At 47.8% G+C, this 18,096-nt stretch overlaps 1 protein-coding gene and 1 non-coding gene across 3 annotated transcripts in view; one reads left to right on the top strand and one right to left on the bottom strand.

Moving 5' to 3' along the window:
- Positions 1-10,429, bottom strand: part of PLEKHM2 (pleckstrin homology and RUN domain containing M2) — a 39,519-nt gene extending 29,090 nt beyond the window's left edge. For both annotated transcript variants that reach the window (XM_081488100.1, XM_081488101.1), the window contains exon 1: positions 10,312-10,429. In XM_081488100.1, coding sequence (XP_081344226.1) covers positions 10,312-10,371 — 60 coding nt within the window. In that variant the 5' untranslated portion in view covers positions 10,372-10,429. The remainder of the gene's footprint in view (positions 1-10,311) is intronic.
- A 3,976-nt stretch (positions 10,430-14,405) lies between these two features.
- On the top strand, positions 14,406-14,478 carry TRNAE-UUC (transfer RNA glutamic acid (anticodon UUC)). The gene has a single exon. It is a non-coding gene; the product is annotated as a tRNA-Glu (tRNA).
- The last annotated feature ends 3,618 nt before the right edge of the window (positions 14,479-18,096 follow it).

Genomic DNA, 18,096 nt, shown 5'->3' with positions numbered 1-18,096 from the left:
GTGCAGCAATGAAGACCCAGTACAGCCAAAAAGAAATCATGAATAAAATTATTAAGGAAAAAAAAAGAAAGCAGGTACTTGGGAATTCCCTGGTGGTCCAGTGGTTTGGACTCTGTGCCCCCGCTGCAGGGGGCCTGGGTTTGATCTCTGGTTGGAGAACTAGGATCCCACAAGCCACACAGCATGGCCAAAAAAAAAGCCAAGAAAACTCCCAGGTATTTGAATTATCCATGGATTTCATTTTTTGTACTTTTTCTGGGGTGTTAAGGACTTCCCTGGTAGCTCAGATGGTCAAGAATCCATCTGCAATGTGGGAGACCCGGGTTCAATCCCTGGGTTGGGAAGATCCCCTGGAGAAGGGAATGGCTACCCACTCTAGTGTTCTGGCCTGGAGAATTCCAAGGACTGTATAGTCCATAGGGTGGCAAAGAGTCGGACATGACTGAGCAACGTTCACTTTTGGGGTGTTAAAGCTGAGCGCCGAAGAATTGATGCTTTTGAACTGTAGTGTTGGAGAAGACTCTTGAGAGTCCCTTGGACTGCAAGGAGATCAAACCAGTCCATCCTAAAGGAAATCAATCCTAACTATGCATTGGAAGGACTGATGCTTAAGCTAAAGCTCCAATACTTTGGCCCCCTGATGCGAAGAACTGCCTCATTGGAAAAGACCCTGATGCTGGGAGATTGAAGGCAGGGGGAGAAGGGGACGACAGAGGATGAGATGGTTGGATGGCATCTCCAACTTGATGGACATGAGTTTGAGCAAGCTCCGGGAGTTGGTGGAACTTGAGAAGCCTGGCATGCTGCAGTCCACGGGGTTGCAAAGAGTCGGACACGACAGAGCGACTGAACTGAACTGGGGTGTTGGAACAATGACAGCAGTTGGGAGGTGGCCTAGTTGGGCACTGATTTCTTAGGTAATTTGACAGAATATGTTTCCAGAAGCAGTTAAATGCTCCTCTGTGCTGGCAAGGGAATGTCCCAGCCCCTGGGTACCCTGCGTGTTCTGCCTCTGAACTCAGGACAGGGTTGACCCCGATGGAGGGACCAAGGCCTCTCTTCAGAGTGGAGAGGAAGATGTAAGAGGCCCTCCCAAGAGGTCCCTGGGCAAACACCAGAGGCCTGGAAGCCAACCAGGGGCCTGAAAGGACACATGGCATGCAGGACTCTCCGCAATGCATGTGCCACTGCGCTGGAGGCAGAAGCTGGTGGAGACCCTGCTGTTTTCTGAGCTCACATTGAGGGCTGTCTGCGGCACCGGTGGGAGGAAGAAGGGAGTTTTTCAAAGCCTTGTTTTCAAAGCCTGGGAGCCTTCACTGGCTCTGGGTTCATCTTTCACTTCCCCTTTCCCCTGCTGTACCTGCAACGTGACCTCAGCAGTACTTCCCCCACCCGGACAGCCAGATTGTTGCTGAGGAAAATGGCCATCAAGTCACCATCTAAACCATGACTTAGGTTGGGAGGACACTCCTGCCTCCTCCCAAGGTCTGTGTGATACAGTCAGAGACTTTATTTCTTCTTATTTAAAAAAAAATTTTAGTTATTTATTTATGGTTGCACTGGGTCTTCATTGCTGTGTGTAGGCTTTCTCTAGTTGTGGCCAGCAGGGCCTATTCGTAGCTGTGGTACACGGGCTTCTCACTGTGCGGCGTCTCTTGTGCTAGGGCACTGGGCCTTCAGCAGTTGCAGCACTCGGGCTCAGTAGTTGTGGTGCACGGGCTTAGTTGCCCTGCAGCATGTGGAATCTTCCCAGACCAGGGATCAAACTCATGTCCCCTACACTGGCAGGTGGATTTTTAACCACTGGACGACCAGGCACGTCCAACAGTCAGCGACTTTAGAGGCTTGAAGTGTAACTATAGGGTTAGGAAGTGTGTTGAGAACTCCATGGATTACAAACCCATAATGGTTATTAAAGGACATCAGGGGACTGAATGCGCTAAGTGTAAGGATTCCTCTGCTCTGCTCACTCCCCTTCAGGTCAGCATGTCTAGACACTTCATACCTCAGCAGTCTGCAACCCCCCCAAAACAAAGAACTTACAGTGATTTATTAGAGTATAAGCATAAATATATAATCAATTTTTATATTAAAAGATAAACACACACACACCAAAGGGTAAAAGTGTGAACAGAGGTTGACTACTTTCAAAAATGACATGTGGATTTCAAGTCTACATTAGTTCTTCCCTTGTTCTTACATATTACTGGATTTCTTAGAATCTTCTACTTCCAGCTCTCAAGTACAGACACCCAAGGAGGAGGGTAGCCTTTAGGAAAGGAATACTTTCTTCCTTCTACATTTCTATAATGTTTGTGAATACTTAGAAGCAAAAGGAAAAGAAGATAAACTACAAATACCTAAGACGGGAGAATGTCTGTGGTACAGGGCCAGCTGCTTTGCTGAAAAGACAGAGAAGCTCTCAGGACCCTGGGTGGTTATAGCAACCAACAAACAGATCAATGACCTGACCTCTCAGCTCCAGCCAAACGGACGCTCCCAGAAACCGTCCTTATTCTCCTGCTCCAAACTGAAGTTCTAGGACATTCACACCACAAACAAGCCACGGTGAGGAGGAGGACAGGGCTGGAAGGGGACAGTCACCTTAGTTCAGACCCCAGGGAGGAGAGCTCTGGGCCCAGGGTTGCCCACTTCAACCTTGCACTGTGGGGTCCCGGCTCCATCAGCATTGAGGTTGCCCAGAAGAGCTTTTTATCTATGGAGGAAAAGCCCCATTTGCTCCCCTAGGACATAAGGGCACCCCCAGCCTCAGGGGCACCACACTCTTTGCCATGGTGGCATATCGTGATGCCAGAGATGAGCAGTGAAGACTTGAGCAGTGAGAATGACCCACCCAAGAGCCCCCAGGCACCTACAAACACCAACTTTCTCTTTCCCACAATGCTCACACCCCGAATATCAGCTCCTTTCTTTCCACAATGAAACGTCTTGCCCACTCTACCCTCACTCAATCTTAGTTTTTAGGCCTGACATTTCTGTCAGCCAGCAGCAGGCTTCCAGTTTTGCTGGGAATTTCTTTTCACAGTGGGCTCCAGCTAGATGAGTTTGAGGGGGACCCACAGGAACGGCCACTGCTCCATCAGACACTCGGAGTGTCCACTGTGACTACAGAGATGGCTGGGGACTGCCCTGACTAACAGGGGCTGCTGCTGCCAGATGGAGACCTGTTTCTGTCTGGCCTCCAGTCATTACATGGGGCCTTTCAATGTGGATGAGCCCAATGCTAGGGCCACGGCACAGAGAAAGAGAGGGCCCAGGGTGGCCTGAGACGGGGCGGCAAGGACCACAATGTCACCAGGCTTCAAACAGAGCCCTAACATCTTATAAAAGGAGAACCATGGTAAACTGAACAAGTAGGGCACAGAAAGAGCAGTGACCACTTCTCCCCTGGCGTCTCATGCTGAGCCTGGGTGGGGTCTCTCGGGGCGTCCAGGGTACACTTAAGTGGTTCCTGCTTGGGGGCCCTTGGGCCCCTCCCACCCTCTTCAGGGAGCCTCTGTGCTGTGAGAGAGGACAGGAGCAGGGAGACAGCTACCGGTGACCTCAGGACTCGGGCAGGGGACAGGGAGCCCTTAGCATTTCTTTTTATAAAATGTGTGTGGATATTTATTGTTTTATTGAGCTCTTTGCCAGGGTGACTCAGGTTATTAGGGGTTTTCAGAATGCTTAAGATTTTCAAACTCTTAAGGGTTTTTCCATGAAGCCAAGAGAACAAAACTATTGATCGAAACCGAATGGTCAGTGTAATCCCCACATAGATCTAACTACCTACCAGGCCTGCTCTGGGAATGAGATGCTCAAGCTCATTTTTAATGTATTAGCAGATCTACCCTCTCTGGAGGAGTGGAAAACAGGAATGACACAAGCCTCACCACCGGAGCCAGCTGCGTGGCCAGGCGAGGTTGAACAGCTGCAGCTCTAAGACCAGTATCTGCAGACCCCAGCTGGGAGACCCCTGCTCTGTGCAGGGTGTGTGTCTGGCCAGAAATAGAAGGGCATTCAGAGCCCACTCCAGAGGGGCAATCCACCCAGAGTGAGGGCGCTGGGGATCTGGCCCATCCTCTGCAGGAGAAGGCTGTCCCAGCCCGGGAACACTCTCTCAAAGAGGGGTTACTTCATTAAAATCCATTTATTCACCCTGTTTAAGGGAATCCAAATTGAAGCTCAGGAGGTAGAGAACTGGGGCCACTTACTTTTTATTTTATACACTTCTGAGGTATTTGTGTGTTTTTTAAAAAACTACTCATTTTCCTAGGCTAAGATCTCACTCAACCATCCCTGTCAGTGTCCCTCCTGGAAGTCATATTACCTCTTAAGGCAAGTCTTTCCTGACCACCCCCCACCCCTCCACTCCCTCCAGCAGATCCCCCTGCTCACCACCTTATCCTGCCTGGCCTTCAAACCACATCACAACCAGAAGGTCTTTGTATTGGTTTGTGTGTATGCACATTATGTCAGGTCCGACTCTTTGCAACCCCACGGACTGTAGTCTGCCAGGCACCTCTGTCCATGAGATTTCCCTAGGCAAAAATACTGGAGTGGGTTGCCATTTCCTTCTCCAGGGCATCTTCCCGACCCAGGGATCAAAACTACATCTCTTGCGTCTCCTGCATTGGCAGGCAGATTCTTTACCAGCTGAGCCACCGGGGAAGCCCTTGAATTGCTTTGTCTGCTAATGTATCACTCTCCCCTCCTACTGGAATATCCACTCCACAAATCTTGTCTGCCGTGCTCGCTTCCACCCTTTTAGGGCCGAGGGCACTCAGGACAGAAAGTGATCAGCAGAATAAGAGACACAGATGCATAGAACAATTTAATGGACTCTGAGGGAGAAGGTGAGGGTGGGACGTTCTGGGAGAATAGCATTGAAACATGTATATTATCATATGTGAAAGAGAACACCATTCCATGTTCGATGCATGAGACAAGGGCTCAGGGCCGGGGCAATGGGATGACCCAGAGGGATGGGATGGGGAGGGAGGTGGGTGGGGGGTCCAGGAAGGGGAACACATGTAAACCCATGGCTGATTCATGTCAATGTATGGCAAAAACTATTACAATATTGTAAAGTAATTAGCCCCCAACTAAAATAAATAAATTTATTAAAAAAAAAAAAAAAAGTTTTTCAAAGTCAGGATTACATGGACATCTGGTAGTATTTACAGGAGTGACTGCATTGGTTCCACAAACCTGGCATGGTGCAAAACTCCAGTGACAATACAGATTTCATTAACTATATGGAACCAGCTATCACACCAATTTCTCTGAACATGATCCCCAGCCTACCCTAGGGAGGATATTTTTGTGCACAGATAGTAGCTCTGTGCCAAATCCAGCCTGCAACCTGTATATGCAAAGAAGGTTTAGGGGAACACAGCCACACCCATACACGTATGGACTGTCTGTGCTTGCTTTTGAGTTGCAAGGGCAGAACTGAAGAGTTTCGACAAAGACCACATGCGGTGAAAACATTCACCATCTGGCCTTTGAGGAAAAAGTCTGACAAACTGTGAGCGTAAAGAAACAGAAGTGTACTGTAAGTAAGACTTTGAAAACTACCCCAGAGAAAAGGCAGGGTTCACACAGACGCTTGCCAGTGCTAGTGGTAGCTGATATCTTCTTCAGGCCTTGTTATGTGCAACATACTGTGCTCTAAGATATTGTGCTCTGAGTGTATCATCTCTCGTAATTTAATTCTCATTACAACTGTGAGTAGGTTCTGATTGCTGAGGCTAAATGAGGTCCAGTAATTTGCCAGGGTCAATAGAGTCAGTGACAAATCTAATTCAAACCCCAAGTGAGGTCTGTGTGCTCTGAAACTTGCGCTTGGAGCCACCATGCTGGACAGCTTCCATGGAAAGCACTTTCTAGCCACTGTGAAAGGAACTCTCAGCACTCTTGAGACCGATATGTCTCCTCACTGTCCTCAGAAGACCACCTGGACGTCCCTGCTGCCTTGGGATATTTTGTTGTTTTTGTTCAGTCGCTCAGTTGTATCTAACTCTTTGCAACCCCATGAAGGGCAGCATGCCAGGCTTCCCTGTCCTTCACTATCTCCTGGAGTTTGCTTATTGAGTTGATGATGCCATCCAACCATCTCATCCTTGGGGACATTAAATGCCCACTATTTTCTATCTTAAATGCCCACTTCTTCTCTGTCTCTGAATTTTACCGATTTGTCAAGACTCCGTTCAAGCTCGCCTTCTCTGAAGCTTCTCCTTGTCCTGGTGATTAATTCTTCACCTGGTTAAAATCTTCCTCCAACCAATATATGAACTGTTGGAGGGTAAAGGCTGCCTTCGACAGCACAGAGCCTTTGCTCAGACTGCAAGCATACGCAACAGACATGCTCCTCAGAAACAAAACAAAACTCTTATGAAAACCACAGCCTCCCCTCCCCTGGAGAAGATGCTATTTAGTAGACCACACGCCAGTTCAAAATGCCAACACTGCCTTTGACTTGGATGTCTCTCTTTAGCTGTTAACAAATTGGCAACCACAAGCTTTATCATCTGCACCTGGGACGTTTCACAAGGAATGTGCTTTTCATTGTTATCATTGTCATTTACCTGTGCCAACTATTAAATTCTCCAGTTCTCTCCAATCCCAACGAATCCTGCCTTCATATCAGCTACTGCATCTTGCGTGTTACAGGGCATGTTCAGCATCACAAAATCTAGATGTGAGAATAGTTGAATTCAACAAGGCTCTTGAGAGTCCCTTGACAGCAAGGAGATCAAACCAGTCAATCCTAAATGAAATCAACCCTGAATATTCACTGGAAGGACTGATGCTGAAGCTCCAATAACTTGGCCACCTCATACAAAGAGCTGACTCACTGGAAAAGACTCTGACACTGGGAAAGATTGAGGGCAGGAGGAGAAGAGGGCAACAGAGGATGAGATGGTTAGATGGCATCATCAACTCAATGGCCATGAGTTTGAGAAAACTCTGGAAGACAGTGAAGGATAGAGAAGCTTGGTGTACTGCAGTCCATGGCGTCTCAAAGAATTGGAAACGACTGAGCGACTGAACAACGCTGCTTAGGGAGAGTGGTTGCACTTGGGGGCATCATTTCTGGGGTGATGGCTATAGTTGTTTCTTGCTGTAGGTGCTGGATACATGGATGTGCTCACTTTGTGAGAACCCATTCTACTGCATGTTTAGAAGTGTAGGTATATTCTATTTCAATAAAATGTTCTCAAATATCCTGTGTAAACATAGCTTACACACATGGATCTTTTTTTTTTGCAGAAACCCACACCTCATTTTATTCATGAAACATCCTTAAAAAGGACGGGTCAGACCATCTTACCAGAGGTAGCATGGAAGAAAAAGGCAAAGCAATGGTGACATATGGTGACATGGTGACATATAAAAATGTAGGTGAGACTGATGTTCAAGGTCAAATCTGACCCCAAGACTGTGAGCTCTCAAAGCCTACCGCTGTAGCAGAACTGATTCCTATTAGAAGCAGATACTCTGATTCAGAAAACCAAATGCCCTTCACATGTGAGAATCAAAATAGTTTTCTGAAACACGACATACAAAGGAAGTGGGTAACAAATCTAAATGATATATAGCAATATTTAGGTGCTAAGCCCTTCAGCTATCTTCAGACCTTGTAAAAGTGAAGAACTGCTTGACCACAAACAAACAGAAAAAGCGACCACTTATGCTACACACTGAATGTATTTGCTTTTTGGTAGTGTTTGACTCTCTGTGACGCCAGGCTTCCCTGTCCTTTACTATCTCCTGGAGTTTGCTCAAACTCATGTCCATTGAGTCAGTGATGCTATTCAATTATCTCATCCTCTGTTGTGCCCCCTTCTCCTCCTGCCCAAATGTATGCCCCTCCCCAAATTCAGATGCTGAAATTCTAACCACCAATGTGATGGTGTTAGGAGGTGGGGCCTTTGGGAAGTGATTAGGTCATGAAGGTGGAGCCCTCAAGAATGGGATTAGAGCTCTTATAAGAGACTCAGGAGAGCTCCCTCCTCCCAACCCATGTGAGGGCACAGGGAGAAGTCAGCAGTCTTCAGCCATAAAGACAGCCCTCACCATTTTTTTGTTGTTGATAAATCACTCAGTTGTGTAAGACTCTTTGCGACCCTGATGGACTGTCAGGCTTCTCCCGCCAAGCTCCTCTGTCCATGGGATTCTCCAAGCAAGAATACCGGAGTGGGTAGCCATTCCCTTCTCCAGGGGATCTTCCTGACCCCAGGGATCAAACCCAAGTCTCCTGCGTTGCAGGCAGATTCTTTACTGTCTGAGCCACCAGGGAAATCCAGAACCTCACCATGCTGGGACTCAGTATTTTCAGGCTTTCAGCCTCCAGAATCATGACAAATAAATTTATGTTGTTCATAAGCCATTCAGTCTACGGTGGTTTGCTTTAGCAGTCCAAACAGACTAACACAGCTTTTGAAGACTGGGTTAAGCACCATGCTAAACACTCTACAAAGACTCTCAACAAATCTTCACAAGAGCCCTGATTTTATCCCTGCTTTATAGATGAGAAACAAGGCACAGAGAGGGTAAAGAACCCACCTAAGGTTACACAGTTATTCACTGGCAGGGCAGGATTGAACCCAGGCCTCCAGACTTCATGTTCTTAAACATGACACTCACCATGCTTCCTGTTGTGATGTACCTGGGGACAAGTTTCCAGTTTCTAGTGTGTGTGACATACCTTCTTGTCATGCTTGTCCAAACACATACAATGATGAGAATCTTGGCCAACACACCCAACTCTTTCATAAGTGGCACGCTGATTTACAGAGTAGATCCCTGCTCTCAAAAGATTCATGCTTACGCACATGTCCAACCTCCTTCTACCTGGACTTTCCCCATTTATTTGTAAGTTAGAGATTCAAAATCAAAATGTGTGGCTTAGGTGAAGCCACAATCAGCCCAGATTAGACTAGAAAGGTGCCTACCTGAAGCCACAATCAGCCCAGATTAGATTAGAAAGGTCAATTGTCTTCTTTTGTTTTCATTACCAAAGATGGATTGCTTTTAGACAAAGTATTTGCTCATCCCACACTCCTTGAGTAAGCAAAAACAATGTCCCACTGCATAAGCAAAGCTTAGGAAAACTAAAACTTTTGTCAGATGTCTACAATGCTACTTTCAGTTGTACTTTTAGAGGAACATCATACTAAGAGCACATTTTGAATCTCCTTTTCTTTTTAAGCCACATCGATCTTTGTGAATGGTAAAATTGCCGGTCTAGGTTGCTTTTGAGGAATTTAAGTGGGGCTAGAGGGGAACATGATTACTTAAACATAACGGTTCATTTAATGAATTCTCTTCATTTTGGAAGTAATTAATCTGATGAGCCTTCTCTTACCCCTCATATCATCCCCCCATGACCTACCCCAGTTTCTGAGACTATGGGGTGAACTAGGAAGTCAAATTAGGAAAACACTGCAACAATATTCCTCAAATGATTGTCAATTCTGGTTTGGTTCTAAGTGAATATGAATCCTACCTTTTGGCATGGGGACCCTTTCTCAGGTGAGCTGACTTCTTCATACAGATAGTTATTAATATATGCTTTTAATAGGTCATATTTTTTTCTCTACCCGGAATTGGGACATTGATCACTCCTGCAGGGAGAACCATACACTGTGGTGTCACCAAGTTCTATAGGTCTCTGTCCAAAATGAAAGGTACTTTAGTTCTCAATCCAAGCTCCAAGTGAGCCTCTTCAAAACTGCTATCCTTGGGCAAGATTATTCAAGAAACTTCCCAGGACCAGAGGCAATGTCACCCCGAACTGGGAAGACTGGAAGCTGCTTGTCACGGGCCGTCACCGTGACTGCCGACTCCCCAAGATGCAGGCACAGGGTGGATGGAGGATGCAGAGATGCTGCCCAGGGATGCGCGGCAGGTGGGGCCCTGCCAGAGCTTTTTTGCCGCTACCCTCAGAGTAGGGGGTCCTGGCGAGTGGCAGCCCCTCTAAGTGACGCAGGGCCCCCGGGCCTGGCCTGTGGAAGCTCCCAGGACGCTGACCTCAACTTTGTTCTGTAAAAATAGCTCAGAGGCAGCGGCGCTCACGTGAGCCGCCCCGGCTTCCCCTCCATCGTCCCGGGGCTCCCGGCGGCTTCTCGTCCCCGGGGTCGCGGAGGGGAAGGGCGGTGTCCTGAGCCCCGGTGACAGAAGGGACCCCGGGCGAGCGACCCGAGGAAAGGAGGGGGCGCTGGGTGGGGTCGAGGGCCCGAGCCGGGCGGGCCGGGTTGGGCTCGGGGCTCCAGGCCCGGGCCGGGGCGGGCAGGCCGCGCTCACCTTCTTCACCGACAGCGAGATGTTCTCCAGAATCCGGTCCTTCACCTCCCGCGGCTCCATGGCGCCGCCGCCGCCGCCGCCCCGCCGCCGCCGCTTCCCGCGCCGGGGCCCCGGGGCCGCCGCCAACCGCTGTCGCCGGCCGTGCGGGGGCTCCGTCGTGCCGGCCGCGGGGCCCGGCGCCCGCCGCCCGGCCCTCGCCTCGCCTGGCCCCTCGCTCCGCCGCGGCCCGGCGGCTCCGGAGCGCGGCCGGCGGGGAAAGAGGCCGCGGGCTGTGCGCGGCGGCGGCGGCGGCGGCGGCGGCGGCGGCGGCAGGAACTGATGTCAGGCGGGGCGGCGCCTAGGCCGGCGGTCGGGCTGGGACGCCGGCTCCGCATCGCGCCGGGGAAGCCTGTGCCCGGGAGACCCCCCTTGGTTTCCAGACCCAGGCGCCCCGGCCCCTCCTCAGAGACCCTGGAGACCCTCCCCCAGTCCGGTCGGACCCCCGGGACCTGGAGACCCCGCCCCCGCCAGCCAGAGGCCACCGGTAGCCTCCCCTTCCTTAGCCCCGAGACCCCTCAAAGCTCAGACCCCAGCTCTCAGCCCAGAAACCCTGACCCCTTGGCTTTGGGCAGCGTAGAGACCCCCTCCCGGACCTGCCCACAGACCCCTGCCGACTTGCCCTCACCAGCCCAGGGTTCCCCACCGTCGCCGCCCAGTCCCCAACTTTTAGGCCACTCCGGGTCCTCGGTGCTCCTCCCCATCCCCAAAACACTCTCTCTTCGTTTCAACTTCATCTTCAGTCCCGAAACCGCTGCCTGTTCTCATCCTTATCCCACTTCTTCAGCTGGTCCACCTGTCCTGAGGACCTAACAGCCTCAGCCCCTAAGCCCACCATAACGATTCCTCTTCTCCCCACACACCCGCCTCCCCAAATTCGTATTTCGAAGCCACTTACACTTTAGAGTTCTCAGAGTCCTACCTGGCTCACCCACACATTTGGTCCCCAAATAAGTATATTCCTGATACATTCATTAGTTCCTTTCTATTCTTTTTTTTTGGTCAATATATAGTCATTGTATTTTTTTTTCACTTTTTAAAAGTTGAGATATATGTCACATATATTAGTTTCAGGTATATGATGTGATTTGATATATGTATATATTGTGAGAAGATTGGCACCCTTTTTAAGCTCAAGATACCTCAATTCTCAGCTTGACAGATCTCGGATTTTCCCTCTTCTCTCCTCAGGCTGCTCCTCCCTCAGCCTCTCAGACTCAGTCACTCCAACACTGATCAGAAACACTGATTATACAGCCTATCCTAGCTGGACCCTACCCAATACACATAAAAATGATACCTCTCCATCCCTCAGTTTCCCCAGGAGAGACCCAAGATGGTAGTAGTTATTTTTTGGTTTTTATGTGACTGGATAAGGGGGCAAAAAGTATGTGCCAAGGAAAAGGAGGGAGAAACAGATTGCTGTGTTTTATTACCACCTCAGGATCAGGATTGAGGACAAGAGTTCTTAATACCAACGATGATGATGATGATAAGTGATGAGTACTGACTGTGTGCCCTGAGCTGAGCTAAGTGCTTTCCATACATTTGTCTCACAAATCCTCGAATAACATTCCTGGTACAGGTGAAGAAATTGAGGGACAAGGGTAATTTGCCTAAAATCATAAAGCAAATGGTGGAGCCCAGAAACCATTTGTACCCTTTTCTGAGCCAAAGATCTCTTTATATTTCTTCCAGTAGTCATGTACGGATGTGAGAGTTGGACTATAAAGAAGGCTGAGCACTGAAGAATTGATGATTTCGAACTGTGGTGCTGGAGAAGACTCTTGAGAGTCCCTTGGACAGCAAGGAGATGAAGTCAGTCAATCCTAAAGGAAATCAGTCCTGAATATTCATTGGAAGGACTGATGCTGAAGCTCCAATCCTTTGGCCACCTGATGAGAAGAGCCAACTCATTGCAAAAGACCCTAATGCTAAGAAAGATTGAGGGCAGGAGGAGAAGAGGGCGACAGAGGATGCGATAGATGGTATCACCAACTCAATGCACATGAGCTTGAGCAAGCTCTGGGAGATAGTGAAGGACAGGGAAGCCTGGCATGCTGCAGTCCATGGGCTTGCAGAGTCAGACACAACTGAGCTACTGAACAACAATTCTAGGAGATAACCCTACAGGGACTTGGTCTAACTCTTTAGAGAAAGAAGCAAAATCCCTAAACCCAGGGTATTTTCTGAGTTCAGGAAAATAGGAAATGACAGCCTCTGTGGAGCATAGAAGAGGGCCGAATGACAGGTGGTGATTGAGGCTGCAGTCATTGGACAGGTGAAGAAAAGCCTGAAGGCAGAGGAAACATTACTTTGAATTTGGAAAGAAAAAGCCTGGTGTCCAGAAGTGTTTGTGGCAAGCAGGAGGAAAGCCGACTTGAATGACCCGTCGGTCTAATAGCTTTGCTGCACTCCCTTCCCACTCCACCCAGACTGGGTGCCTACAGGCCCCAACTTGTCTGATGCAACTCCAGCTTCTGAGAATCTATTCAGCCCACAGCAAGGAATGAGCTAGCTTTGACATTCCTCCTCCCTTTTAATAATAACAAGCCACCATCTTGGCAGCATCTTCTGCTGGGTGCCACCTTCCTATGAAGTTTACTCATGGCTTGGGCACATGACAGCTTCAAAAGGTGTATTATCACTTGTTATTAACAGGTCTGATGAAGGCGGTGGCATTTCTGGCATGTTGTTTCTATCTTCATGCATTGGGGAATGGTCAGATTCAATTTTTTACAACATTCAGAAGGAACTTACGGCCTTACTACCTAGCAAATTCCTTAGGCTTGTATAGGTATGTGAATGGATGGGAGAAGTGAGGTAGATTTTCATCTCTTAAGACTTCTTGCAGGGAAAGGGAGGGAGTCCAGTGTGTGTGTCCACATGCAGATAATGGGCCTAGGCCCAGGTGGCTCAGTGGTAAAGAATCCGCCTGGCAAAGCAGGAGATGCAGGTTCATCCCTGGGTCAGGAAGATCCCCTGAAGGAGAAAATGGCATCCCACTCCCCTGGAGGAGGGCATGGCAACCCACCCCAGTAATCTTGCCTGGAGAATCCTATGGACAGAGGAGCCTGGTGGGCTACAGTCCATAGAGTTGCAGAGTTGGACACAACTGAAGCGACTTAGCATGCACCAGTATTCTTGCTGGGAAAATCCCATGGATTCCTCAGGAAATTCCCAGGTTCCTCTGAACCTGGTGGTCTATGGTCCATGGGGTGGCAAAGAGTTGGACACAACTGAACAGGCATGCTTGCACCAGAGCTCAAATATGGAATCCATTTTTGCCTGTGAAAAAAAAAAAGAACAAAGAGAGGGTGCCTGTCCATCCTCTTATTGGGAGTCATTCAAGTTCAAAACTGAAACTTATTCATTTATTACACAAGACTTTACTGATCATGTGGAAAGGGCATGAGACTCTGAGGCATCAAGAGTCAAAAGCCTCAATTGAGTCACTCTAGGGCCCTGGGAAAATCTTAGTTTCCAAACCAGTGACACAGGAAAAATGATCTTGTTTGTTTGTTTGTTTTAATAATATTGTCTGCACCTAAATCTCCTACTGCCGAACATTGTCAGATGAGGAAGAAGTTGGGAAGGCAGGCAAGATCATAGAACTACCACAGACCTGGACTACCAGGTCTTCTCTGCTCTTCTTTCCAAAGGTGTGTACTGCCTGAGAGAGGAAAAATAAAAAATTCCAGCAACCATAACTTAAAAGACAATTGGACAAGACTGTTAAAAAAAAAAAAAAAAATAGAAGATGGTTTAAGGGACCAGTTCCTTTCTTCCCCCCAACTCAAAGCAAGTATATTTATATTCCTAGAGGAGGGAGTAAATATTTCCTTGGCCATTAGGCTTGTGAAGTTGCTCTCTATCTAAGAAGGGAAGAGAAGGGATTAATGAGAAGGGACTAATTGTAAAAAACAGTGATGGGCCAGGTTCCCATACCTTAACTCTGGCACCTGCATGTGCAGACAACCTGCAACTCTAGGCCTGGGTAAACTAACACAAGGCAACTTTAAATCTAGGGGGGTTTAAAATGTTGAACACCTGGGAAGTCCCTGGCGGTCCAGTGGTTAGGACTTGGCACTTTCACTACCGTGGACCCAGGTTCAATCCCTGGGCAGGGAACTAAAGTCGTGCGAGCTGGGGGAAAAAAAAAGTTAAACTTTCAGTTCCTTCCTCCTTATTGTCCCGCCAGCAAGATGGGTTGGTGAAAACTGGGATACCATTCAACCTCTCTGCTTCAGAGTCTCCAACAGCTTCTCATCAGAGCATTTGGAATGACATCCATTCTCTTCTCAGGCCTCCAAAGCCAGAGCTGATCTGATTCAGCCTCTCTCTCTGACTCATCTCCAATCTGTCCGCTGGTGTGTGCCAGCCCCCGCCAACCTTCTGCTTCTTAAACAAGCTGGTATGTTCACATCTCAGGGCCTTTGCTGGGAAAGCTCTTCCCCAGTGTGGCAGAGGCCTCTGGCTGTTCATCCAGAACTGCTTGCTCCACAGTGACAGCACTATAGCCAGGCAGTGCTAGTGTATTTCCCAGCCTTCCTTGCAGTAGGCATGACTATATTATCAAGTTCTCTCCCAGGGCATGTGAACAGAAATAAAGTGATCCACTTCCTCCTACATGGTCTTCTTCCACCAAGTAGGATGAAGCCAAGGGGATGTCAGACTTACAAGAGAAGAGCCTCATTCCCTGAGCACTGCCTGGATGAGATCTATCAACCAGAACATCTGCTTGGACTAGATAGCATGGGCAAGATTAAAACTTGGTTTGTAATAAATTAGAATTTCTGGCCTCTTTTGTTCCCTCAGCCTAGCCTGATGCAATACACCCAAGATTTTCACCTGGGGACTTCTCTGGTGATTCGGTGCTTAAGATTCCACGATCCCAGTACAGGGACTGGGTTTGACCCCTGTTTGGGGAACTAGACCCCATAAGCTGCAGCTGAGACCTAGGGCAGCCAAATAAGTATTTTAAAAGCCTCACAGGGCAGGAGCCTCCTTGTCAGCCAGGTCTCAGTTTAAATGTTAGCTTCTCAGAAAACTTTTCTCTCTGATGGCTTTACTCCACATGAAGTAGCCTCTAGTCCCTTACAGCATGCCAACCTCCTAAACTTTCATTTTAGGATGTATTACTACCTGTGTTTTCTTGTCCGTGGTCAGGCTTCAAAGACACTGTTAGAACTTAAACTCTGCAGAATGTGCACCTTTGCTCAGTTCATGCAATTCTCTGTTCACAGCGCCAACTCAGTGTCTGGCACGTGATATTCAGTGTTTATTGACTTAGTATCTTCTGATTAAATTTTAATTCAACAGGGATGCAGAAAAGTTTTCAGCTGACCATAGAAGTAAAAGCACATAAAGAGAACTTACACCAAATGAAGGCTGCTTCTCTTTATATCTGATTTGGGCCTTTTCTATTCTAGGAAGATAATGGGTGAGGAATTATGGCCCAAGTCGGTACAACCATTAAGGAGAGGTGCTGTTTGCCACAGTCTCAAATTAGTGTTAGATGTGGGTGTAATAAAAATACTACCTCACATGGAAGCCTGCAAACTTACTAACCTCATGTCATCTTTCCTTCTTATTTTGGCTACACTGTGAGGCTTGTGGGATCTTAGTTGCCCAACGAGGGACTGAACCTGGACCCACAGCAGTGAAAATGCTGTCTTAACCACTGGACTGCCAGGGAATGTCACCCATCTTTTAACATCCACATTAAACTCAAGGTCTTCCCAGGTGGAGCTAGTGGTAAAGAACCTGCCTGCCAATGCAGGAGACGTAAGAGATAAGGGTTCGATCCCTGGGTTGGGAAGATCCCCTGGAGAAGGGAATGACAACCCAGTCCAGTATTCTTGCCTGGAGAATCCCATGGACAGAGGAGCCTGGCAGGCTACAGTCTATAGGGTCACAAAGAGTCAGACATGACTGAAGTGACTTAGCACACACAAACTCAAGGTCAACAGTCATCCCAGGCTAGAATCCCTAAACCTGCACACTAACCTCAATGACCTGGCTTTCAGGTCATTTTTGTCACTCCACTCATGGGCCTTTGAGGCAGCCTAATGGTATTCACGGATTTATTACTTCAACACGTATCTGAGGGCCTGCTATGCATAACGCAAAGTTCTAGGCACTGGGAGATAGTAGTGAAAAGGAGACATAAACCCCTACTCTCACAAAGCTTACATTTTAATGGGGAAGAAAGATAAGAGATACAGAAGTGAAATGAAGAATATGCTAGGATGTGTCGGTGTTGAGAAAAATGAAGGAAAGTGACAAAGATAAATTAGCTAAAGAAGGCCTTACTGAGGTGGCATTTGAGTAAACACCCAAAGGGAGTGAGAGAAAAAGCCATGGAGATGTTCAGGGAAAGGACATTCCAGATCAAGGAAAAGTCAGAGGCACATAGAGGCCTTGGAGGCATTCTAAGGACTTCAGCTTTTACCCTGATTAGGGCCCATTGAGGGTTTAAGGAAAGGTGTGATGGAACAGAATCATGCTAGCTGTTGTGCTAAGAACATTATGTAGACAAGGGTAGAGGCAGGGAGACTTACTGCAGTAACTGAGGTGAGAGGCAATGATGATGTCCTGACCACGGTTTGAGAAATGATCAGATTTCAATTATACATATAATATGTATTTGGCTGTGCCAGGTCTCAGTTGCAGCATGTGGCATCTAGTTCCTTGACCAGGGATTGAACCCAGGCCTGCTGCATTGGGAGTACGGTGTTTTAGCCATTGGACCACCAGGGAAGTCTTCAACTGTATTTTGAAATGGAGTCAATAGGATCCAGGATGGGTTGGATGTAGGTTGTGAAAGAAAGGAGTCAAGGTCTGAGTGAACACCTGGAAGGATGAAGCTGCCATTGACTTCTCAGGGGAAGTCCAAGAGGAGCAAGTTGGGGTGGGTGGTGGAATATTTCTGGTTTGGGGTATTTCTATTTCAGATACATGGAGTTAACAGGGGAAATGTTGGTTTTTAGTAACTTTCTAGGCGGAACCAAGCCACTCTAGCTCTTCTTTTTAGACAAAAATCCACAAATAAGGACTGGTAAAGCTATGGTTTTCCAGTAGTCTTGTATGGATGTGAGAGTTGGACTATAAAGAAAGCTGAGCGCCAAAGAATTGATGCTTTTGAACTGTGGTGTTGGAGAAGACTCTTGAGAGTCCCTTGGACTGCAAGGAGATCCAACCAGTTAATCCTAAAGGAAATCAGTCCTGAATATTCATTGGAAGGACTGATGCTGAAGCTGAAACTCCAGTACTTTGGCTACTTGATGCGAAGAACTGACTCACTGGAAAAGACCCTGATGCTGGGAAAGACTGAAGGTGGGAGAAGGGGATGACAGAGGATGAGATGGTTGGATGGCATCACTGACTCAACGGACATGAGTTTGAGTAAGCTCCAGAAGTTGGTGATGGACAGCACGCCAGGCATGCTGTGGTTCATGGGGTTGCAAGGAGTCGGACACGACTGAGAGAATGAACTGAACTGACAAGTCTATTAATCCTATAGTTCTGAACAGGGAAGCAGTATCTGCTGACAATTTAGCCCTTTAAGATGGAAATATGTTCTGCTTAATTTGCATTTTGAAATTTAGAACTATGTTCTTGAACTTTTCTCCCATTCCTTTGTATTTCTATTTTTAAATGTATAGCCTACCTTTTAATTTTCCTCCTGCAAGCTGTAGATTCCTGCCATAAATCCAATTCATTTTCATGATGCTTGTAAATTCCTCC

This window comes from Giraffa tippelskirchi, chromosome 5 (genome assembly GCF_054371585.1).
Source record: "Giraffa tippelskirchi isolate mGirTip1 chromosome 5, T2T-mGirTip1v1.2.pri, whole genome shotgun sequence".
Lineage (NCBI taxonomy): Eukaryota > Metazoa > Chordata > Mammalia > Artiodactyla > Giraffidae > Giraffa > Giraffa tippelskirchi.
This window is presented reverse-complemented; position numbering and strand designations above follow the sequence as displayed.